The 10000-nt window shown below is 53.6% G+C and overlaps 1 protein-coding gene across 1 annotated transcript in view; it reads left to right on the forward strand.

Moving 5' to 3' along the window:
• The window catches only part of bcl11bb (BCL11 transcription factor B b), a gene marked incomplete at both ends in the record, with an annotated part of 25809 nt that extends 18463 nt beyond the window's left edge, over positions 1-7346 (forward strand). Inside the window, one exon of the mRNA XM_084439441.1 lies at positions 5269-7346. Coding sequence (XP_084295567.1) covers positions 5269-7346 — 2078 coding nt within the window. The remainder of the gene's footprint in view (positions 1-5268) is intronic.
• Positions 7347-10000: the final 2654 nt, after the last annotated feature.

The following is a 10000-nucleotide window of genomic DNA, read 5'->3' on the forward strand; positions in this document are numbered from 1 at the left end:
TCCTCTCTCTCCTCTTTCCCCTCTCTCCTCTCCTCTCTTCCACTCCTCTTCTTCTCTCTCCTCTCACCACACTCTTCTCCTCCTCTCACCTCCCCTCTCTTATCTCTCCTCTCCCCTCTCCCCTCTCTCCCTTCTCTCCTCGTTTGTTCTTTCAAGGTAAATAATGGCTATAAAAGTCAATCTGGAACGAACAAAGCGGACATGAGTCTTGGTTCTGAGTGTCTAATTGGCCCGGCAGTTTATGAAAACACACCCCAGGAGGGACAGGGAGTTTTATTGATTGGCCCACCTTGACAATATACACACGCGATGCGCTTTAATCGCCCCCTCCTCACTTTAATCACCCATAGACCCTCCCTCCCGATCCGGAGAGGAGGGACAGCGCCGGTAGCCCCCTTGGGTGCTGCTGACCCAGGGTCAGCTCGGTCTCCCCCGTCACGGTTAAGATCAGCGGGGGCGTGAGGAACAGCTAGCTGGTCCCAGATCAAGCTTTAAGCCTCCGCGCTTAGCATCGCCTTCGCACATTAACAGCTGCTGTACGACCACGTAAACCGCGGCCACCCAATTGAGCTGTTTAACCTCTCGTCCTGGTCCTGTTTAACTGAAGAGAGATGGAGGGGGGGGGGGGGGGGTGTTGGGCCATTAAGGCTAGAGCCGAGCTCCGCACGGGGGGGGGGGGGAGACGCTGGCTGCGTTGTCGGTAGTTGACCTTGGCGGTCGGCGACGGAGGGGGCTTTGGCGTCTGCACGCCGACGGTAATTACTACAAATTGAATCATAGCACGGGCCGCGATTAGGCCTTAATGACGGCTTTTATTGGCTGGAGCACCGCGCGGCGACATCGCTCACGCTCTCCCCCCCTGTGCGTGCGTTTGCGAGCGTCCACTAGTGTGTGTGTGTGTGTGTGTGTGTGTGTGTGTGTGTGTGTGTGTGTGTGTGACTGCGTGTGTGTGTCTGTCTGCGCGGCTGTGCTTTTATGTGGAAGTTATGTATTTCTATGTGTGTGTGTGTGTGTGTATGTGGCAGATATATAACCTATATATAGATAAAGTGTGCATGTGTGTGTGTGTGTGTGTGTGTGTGTGCATGTGTGTGTGTGTGTGTGTGTGTGTTGGGTGTGCGTTTCCTGACAGAGAGTCTGATGGGTAATTTCACACCATCACACCATGCAAGCTGCCATTACGACACGTCTCTCCCTGATTGGCTCATTTGCATACAACCCCCCTCTCAGATGCCTGGAGTTTGCACAGCCCCGTCCCCCTAAACCCCCCCCCTGCCCCCCAGCCTCCCGCTTGTTGGGGAAGTTGATGAAATTTGTCTTTGGCCGTCATTAGGCAGCCGTCAGCTGACACGCTCGTTCGGAGGCATATGGCACTCCGTGTAAGATGTGACAAGATGCAAATGTGCAAAGGAGCTTCAGTTTGATTAGGTTACCGCGTGTGTGTGTGCGCAGGGCGAGCTTTCACACACACGCACGCACACACACACACGCAGGCACACACATGTACTGTAAGCCCTCACACACATGCACACACACAGATGCATGGGGACACACACACATGCAATTAGATTAATAAAAACTATATTTACAATGATACACATACTGTCCGTCAGATATGACACAGACAGGCACAGAAGCAAACACATATACACACACACAAGAACGCACGCACGCACGCACGCACACACACACACACACACACACACACACACACACACACACACACACACACTTTAAAGCCATTACCGTAGTAAAAGTTTATTTTTAAATGATTGAAAATGTGGCAATCATTTCTCTTAATCCCACAAAAACCCCCTCTGTAGATTAGGAAAAATATCTGTTGAGTTCTGTTGAGCTTATATAATTTCCAACAATAATATGGTCCAAATCTGATCACATTCCCAGGAGGCGTATAAACAGGTTGTGTGTGTCTGGTCCCTAAAACCCCTCTCCTCACCCCTCCTCTCTCCTCCACCTCTCTCCGCAACCCTCCTCTCTCCTCCACCTCTCTCCTCACCCCTCCTCTCTCCCCCACCTCTCTCCTCACCCCTCCTTTTTCCTCCACCTCTCTCCTCACCCCTTCTCTCTCCTCAACCCTCCTCTCTCCTTCTCCTCTCTCCTCACCCCTCACCTCTCCTCACCCCTCTCTGCTCACCCCTCCTCTCTCCTCCTTCTCTCTCCTCACCCCTCCTCTCCCTCCTCCTCCTCTCTCCTCACCCCTACCCTCTCCTCACCCCTCCTCTCTCCTCACCCCTCCTCTCCCTCCTCCTATTCCTCTCCCTCTCTCCTCCCTGTCCAAGCTGTAATCTGTCCAGCTCTCTCTTGCCAAATGTCCGTGTGAAGCCCAGCCAAACTAAACACAGGCAGCCCGCCACACACACACACACGCGCGGGCGCACGCGCACACACACACACACACACACACACACACACACACACACACACACACACACACACACACACAGAGTTGGAGGGATTGAGTGACGGCTGCTAGCAAATAAGCTGCTCATTAACACACACTGACCCCGCCTCCCCTGGGACCACTCCAGCCAATCACAAAGCCCAATCAGCTGCCAGTATACACTGTCATTTACTCTCCATGGTGTGTGTGTGTGTGTGTGTGTGTGTGTGTGTGTGTGTGTGTGTGTGTGTGTGTGTGTGTGTGTGTGTTCTACATTCCACTAGATCGGGATGAATCAGAGGCAACCAGCCATCTTAAGGGCTCTGCTCTTGATCTGCTCTTTTCTCTCTGACTGGGACAGAGGATCACTGTGCTGATGAGTCTTGGCTCTGGGTCTGGGGCTAGTCCGGGTCTGGGTCTGTCTGGTCTGGGTCTGGGGCTAGTCCGGGTCTGGGTCTGTCTGGTCTGGGTCTGGGGCTAGTCCGGGTCTGGGTCTGTCTGGTCTGGGTCTGGGGCTAGTCCGGGTCTGGGTCTGTCTGGTCTGGGTCTGGTCTGGGGCTAGTCTGGGTCTGGGTCTGTCTGGTCTGGGTCTGGGGCTAGTCTGGGTCTGGGTCTGTCTGGGGCTAGTCTGGGTCTGGGTCTGTCTGGTCTGGGTCTGGGGCTAGTCTGGGTCTGGGTCTGTCTGGTCTGGGTCTGGGGCTAGTCTGGGTCTGGGTCTGTCTGGTCTGGGTCTGGTCTGGGGCTAGTCTGGGTCTGGGTCTGTCTGGTCTGGGTCTGGGGCTAGTCTGGGTCTGGGTCTGTCTGGTCTGGGTCTGGGGCTAGTCTGGGTCTGGGTCTGTCTGGTCTGGGTCTGGTCTGGGGCTAGTCTGGGTCTGGGTCTGTCTGGTCTGGGTCTGGGGCTAGTCTGGGTCTGGGTCTGTCTGGGCTAGGGCTAGTCTGGTCTGGTCTGGGTCTGGGTCTGGTCTGGTCTGGTCTGGTCTGGTCTGGTCTGGGTCTGGTCTGGGTCTGTCTCTGGCATTCATTCTGGCTCTGGGCCTGGGTCTGAGCTTGGGTCTGAGTCCGGGTCTGGCTTTGGGTCGGGATATGGGTCTGGCTATGTCTGGCTCTGGGTCTGGGACTGGATATGGCTCTGGCTCTGGCTCTGGGCCTGGCTCTGGGTCTGGTTCTGGTTGTAACCACAGATGATGAAGTGGACGCAGATGCCTCTCTGAGCGGACGACCTCACCGCATCACCCTTCCTGGAATGAAAGGTCCAAATCAAGGCCTTTATGATTCACAGAAGGACTACGCCAGAGTGACTGATAGATTCATTTGGCATGATTCAATTTTGCCATTTAAAGGGACGATTTCGCAGTGTGTGCGCGTGCGTGCGCGTGTGAGTGAGTGTGCGGGACTAAATGGCTTTTAGTCACTGCGCCCTGTGACGTAGAATCTGTTTAATGTGGTCTCGGTGTTGAGACGAGGAACCTCTTCTCTACATATCTCCTCTATCACTCTCTCTTTCCCTCTCTCATCCCTCTCTCCCTCTCTCTTTGTCTCTCTGTGACATGCCCCCCTCCCTTGTGTTTCCCCATGGCTGCCCAACTCATATATCCATATGGAAATGGAGATCCTCTATTGATGGGCTGGGCCTGTATATTAAAGCACAGCTGACATTAAGATTAGCATAATGTGTTGTGGCCTAAGGGCTGTACCTGCCATCTGCATTAGCCTGCAGACACACACACACACACACACACACACACACACACGCACACACGCACACACGCACGCAAACCAATACAGACACATGCATGCACACGCACACATACACACACACACACACACACACACACACACACACACACACACACACACACACACACAACCCTCAGCCACTCTAAACTGCTATTACTACCCTCATATACATACATAGTTCATATAGCTGTCTCGTTCTATGAGGGAGCAGCTCCCATTCCCCCTCGCTTCACCCAGTGCTCTCACTCACACACACACACACACACACACACACACACACACACACACACACACACACACACACACACACACACACACACAGACTATTAGACTCTGTACCAGCCAGACTGATGACCCGGGAACATCATAAACACCAGCTCTGTTTCAACATCATCTCGCCAAATCGTGTTGTTGCTGTAGTTGTTGTGTTCTGGCGTGCGTAGCTGTGTGAATACACTACTGCAGAGGCCCTCCGGCTAACGGTCACATGTTTTATGTTTTTGGGTGCAGGTGTTTTTGTGGAAAAGGCCCTATGTGCTAATCAGTCAGTCAGTGCTCATTGTACTTTTAACTTGTTAATTGTTGAAAGTGAATCATGGAGTGTTAAGTAGATGGTACATTTATATGGTGACGTGAGGAGTGGAGTCTCTACACATTTTTCACATGTTAGTCACTTTGGCAGCAATCACTCCTACTACAGGAACACTACAGGTGGTCTGGAACAACCATGCTTTACTACTATGCTTTTTATTACTGAGACTTACTATTTAATAACCCTTTCTTTCTCTCTCTGTCTCTCTCTGTTTCTCTCTCTGTCCCCCTCTCTCTGTCCCTCTCTCTGTCGCTCTCTCCTCTCTCTCCCTCTCTCTCTCCCTCTCTCTGTCGCTCTCTCCTCTCTCTCCCTCTCTCTCTCCCTCTCTCCTCTCTCTCTCTCTCTCTCTCTATCCCTCTCCCCTCTCTGCCTCTCCCTCCCTCTCTCTCTCTCTCTCCCTCTCTCTCTCTCCCTCTCTCTCTCTCTCTCTCTCTCCCTCTCTCTCTCCCTCTCTCCTCTCTCTCTCTCTCTGTCTCTCTCTCCTCTCTCTCTCTCTCTCTCTCTCTCTCTATGTCTCTCTCTCTCTCCTGTCCCCTAGGTAAGGGTGAGCCGTCCAGCTACATCTGCACCACCTGTAAGCAGACGTTCCCCAGCGCCTGGTTCCTGCTGCAGCACGCCCAGCACACCCACGGCATCCGCATCTACCTGGACACGCACCCGTCCAGCCTGTCCCTGACGCCCCGCATGGCCCTGCCCCCGCCCCTGGGGATGGACGGCCTCGCCCGCTCCCCGCTGCCCACCTTCCTGGGCGATGCCACCAACCCCTTCCACTTGCTCCGCATGGCGGCGCCCCTCCTCCGAGAGCACCACCACCCGCCGCCGCCGGGCTACGTGGAGACCCGCCTGCCTGCCACGCCGCCGTTCATCAGCCCGCCGCCGCCCCCCAGGCACCCACTGGAGCGGCTGGGCCCCGAGGAGATGGGCCTGCTCTCCCAGCACCCCAGCGCCTTCGAGCGGGTGATGCGCCTGGCGCCCATGGAGCCGCCCTCCATGGACTTCTCCCGCCGGCTGCGCGAGCTGGCCGGCAACACGGCCAACAATGGCGGGCCCACGCCGCCGCTGTCGCCCACCCGTGTGCCGCCCATGCACCGCCTGCTCAGCCCGGCGCTCTTCCCCCCGGGCTCCAAGCCGCCGCCGGCCTTCCTCGGCTACCCGCCGCAGCCGCCCACGCCGCAGGGCGGCGGCGGAGGGGCCAGCAGCCCGCCGCAGGGCCCCGACCGCGGCCAGAACCCGGGCAAGGCCAAGTCCTGCGAGTTCTGTGGGAAGACTTTCAAGTTCCAGAGCAACCTGATCGTCCACCGGCGCAGCCACACCGGCGAGAGGCCCTACAAGTGTCACCTGTGTGACCACGCCTGCTCCCAGGCCAGCAAGCTGAAGAGGCACATGAAGACCCACATGCACAAGTCCGGCTCTGTGGGGAGTTCCCCGGACCAGGGCCACCGAGAGGAGGGGTCGGGCGAGGGCGGCGGCAAGGGGGGAGAGGGCAGGGGGGCGGACCACGAGGAGGACGAGGAAGAGGAGGAGGAGGAGGAGGAAGAGGAGGAGGAGTACGAGGACGAGGACGAGGAGCTGAGGAACGGCAGCCGGCCCGAGTCCAACCTGAGCGACGACTCGGAGTTCGGCCGGAGCCGGGAGCACCGGCCGCGCACGGCGTCCGACGACAAGCCCCTCGGCGGGGAGCGGGGGCCCGACGGCAGGGCGGCAGGCGCCGCGCTCCCCTACAACCACCTGGACAATCACCTGCGGACCACCCCCGGCAAGAGGAGCCTGGACAGGCAGCCCAACGGAGAGGGCGGCGGCGGCGGCGGCGGCGTTGAGACGGACGCGGAGCGTGAGCGGAGGGAGAGAGAGGGCGGAGAGAGAGAGGAGAGGCCCCTGGCGAACGGGAGGGTCAGCGGGTCGGAGGACTCCTTCACCGGCCTGTTCCATCGCAGGCCCACCCCCATCACCAGCCCCAGCCCCTCCGCCGGCGGCAACAACAAGAGGATCAAGGTGGAGAAGGAGCTGGAGCTTCCGCCAGTGCCGCTCATCTCGCCGGAGAACGTCTACTCGCAGCTCCTGGCCGGCTACGCCGCCTCGCGCCATTTCATCAGGGAGCCCTTCCTGGGCTTCAGCGACGCACGCCAGTCGCCGTTCGGCACCTCCTCCGAGCACTCGTCCTCCGAGACGGGCAGCCTGCGCTTCTCCACCCCGCCGGGCGAGCTCCTGGAGGGGGGCGTGGGCGGGGCGTCGGGCCGCAGCGGCAGCAGCACCCCCCACCTGCTGCGGGGGCCCGGCCCCGGGAGGCCCCCCAGCTCCAAGGAGAACCGGCGCAGCGACACGTGCGAGTACTGCGGCAAGGTGTTCAAGAACTGCAGCAACCTGACGGTGCACCGGCGCAGCCACACGGGCGAGCGGCCCTACAAGTGCGACCTGTGCAGCTACGCCTGCGCCCAGAGCTCCAAGCTGACGCGCCACATGAAGACCCACGGGCAGTTCGGCAAGGAGGTGTACCGCTGCGACATCTGCCACATGCCCTTCAGCGTCTACAGCACCCTGGAGAAACACATGAAGAAGTGGCACGGCGAACACTTGATGTCCAACGAGGTGAAGCTGGAGCAGGCGGACCGAGGCTGAGGGACAGGGCGACCCGCGCCGGCGTTACGGACAGGGTCGCAGAGAGGCCGAGGTTTGAGGGACAGGTTCCGTACTGGTGTTACAGACTGGTAACAGAGACCAACCCCTCCCCCCCGCCCCAACCCACCCCCCGCCCGCCCCCCTCCCTCCCTCCCCTCCCCTAGAAAACCACTCTCTTCAAAACGGGGCTTGGCTGGATAATCTTTCTCTTGAATAATTTTGAGACATTTTGATGTATTTTCTTCTTTTTTTTTCTTGTCACAGAAACTGCCACCTGAGAAATACACAAAGGGAAACTTTAATGAGACGTCCCCTGAAACGCCTAATTTAGTGTTTCCTGGCAACGGTCTGAGGATTCTTTCATGGCTGACCTGTGAAGCCTTTCTACTGTGCAATAATTCTGTATTTATTGGATTTTGTAATGATGATATTTGGCATGTGCAGGTACATCTTTGTGGGGTTTCATACTAGTTTTAAAAATGTTGTTTTCTAAAAACTGGAATTCTAGTCACCCTTAAATAGAAAGATAGAGATTTTTTTTTCTTTTTCCTGTAAGGAATCTTGTCATATCCTGTAAGAGTAAGTTCATGTGAAGCGGTCATCTTCTAAAAGTAATGATGATAGATGTTTTCTAGATCTTCTTAGGTCAACACCGCGGATTACAATCCATTAATCCTCTTACTGACGTGAAGCACTGAATGTCAATTATGACAATAAAATATCAATTTTGGGATTTAAAAAATCCCATTTAGTCTTGGAAATCTGAAGAGGATGCAGTACATTTTATACTAATGACAAACTATCACTTTTAATATCAGCATGTGTACTACAATGTCTAAATACAATTATTGTCTCCACTCCTGCCTACACAAAATCTGTCCCAGTCAGGACACCAATAGAGGTTGCACACAAGTTCAACTCACTGACAGACAGAACCTATGTGTTGTCTTAAAACGCCACTGGGGATATTTAAGACAAATAAAATTTAAAAATAATTGTAATAACCCTGGGGACAGTTCCTGTAATTTCTTTATGTCATGTAAATATTTATTTCTTTTGAACTATTAAGAGAATAGAGATTATGCCCTTAATCCCATTTCCATTCTCAATGGCCACTGTACTAAATCAATCAGAGGGGCAGATGCTTGTGTCGTCTATCTGTGCTGACTGTATCGTGCTGCCCACCATGTCGTTGTAATGAACTCACCAGATGCAATACTGATCCTTTCTGACGCGCTTTTTGTGATCACACTGTTTACCTGGGAAACAAACAGCCGAGCCCCTTTGACACCCGAGAGTGCTTAATCAAAGACAATTCCTTTCGTTCGATTTAAACATACGGGCCCGACCACTTCAGCGTCGTACCTGCATTCCACTTGAAACCATTCCATTACCGTGTCTCGGGAACGGCGTTTGACTTGGGTGACTCCTTGTATCCCCTCAGGATTTGCCAAACGGTTTCAAATGAAATTCCTATCAGTGTGTGTGTTTCTCCTGCGTGGGCTTTAAGCCTCGAGCCAGTCATGTGTTTTCACAGTTCGGTAACTCAGATCCATGTATTAGAGCTGCTTTGGAAAGGGGATACACGTTCATTCGGCCACACAGTGATATGGGTTTAACTCCCCAATAACAGATTTTGAGACAATGTGTGTGTTCGTGACTTTTAAAGATTACAATAGTTTCCTCCCTACCCCACCCTTTCTCTGTTTTCTGCTCCGTTCGTCCTGAAACGAATCTAAAAAGGTCTGTCTGAGTTATGGTAATGTCCAGCACAGCTGCTTCCAGTGATGGCCATGTGACCTTGGGCTCTGATTAGATCATTCTAGTAGTGATAAAAAATGAAAGATTGAAACAGAGAAATGAGACAGAGAGAGAGAGAGAGAGAGAGAGACAGACAGACAGAGGGAGATACACCGAGCCAGGATCAAAGCCATTCAAATGGCTTTCTTTTTTTTTCTTTTTTTTTTTCCCATTCAAATGAAATTAAAAGCATATGAAAAGTGTATTTTTACCCAAATGCATGTCTACTGGTCAGAACTGATAGCAGGGACATCAGGGAGGGAGAGAGGACCACCATTCAAATTGAGGCCACATTTTCCATCATAATGCAAACTAAATGCTTGCCTTCTTCATATGCCTCTAGTATTCTGGGATGGCTGAAACAAAGTGATCTGATACCTTAAAGTTATCAACCCCCAGCAGAGAAATAGCCTTACATCTCGGCTATGGCCTATAATGTAGTCTGCTTTCATCATTTAATACAACTTTGTTTTATATCATCATTAAATTAGACATGGATGTGACTGGAATCCCAATCTCACTATGTGTTGCCCTTCCGACAGGAAATCAGACTCACTCACAGGAAACCCTCAGGTCCTCCTCAATGGTCTCCTTTGTCAAACGATTGTGATGAAAGGTAATGCCTAATTATAATGGATGAGATAGGCAGAAGAGATGGAAATACATTTAGGGAAAAACAGATTAGATTGCCTACAGTAGAATGCACACCTGGGTCAATTGCTTTTTGCAAATACTGTCAAATACTTGTGAACTTGATTTTATCTCACCCAGTGCGACGAGTCAGTCTCATTAGTGTCACAACTGTGACACAAATCCAACGCACTTCAACTACTTCCAAATACCTACAGTATAAG

This window comes from Borostomias antarcticus (genome assembly GCF_949987555.1).
Source record: "Borostomias antarcticus genome assembly, chromosome: 6".
Classification (NCBI taxonomy): Eukaryota; Metazoa; Chordata; class Actinopteri; order Stomiiformes; family Stomiidae; genus Borostomias; species Borostomias antarcticus.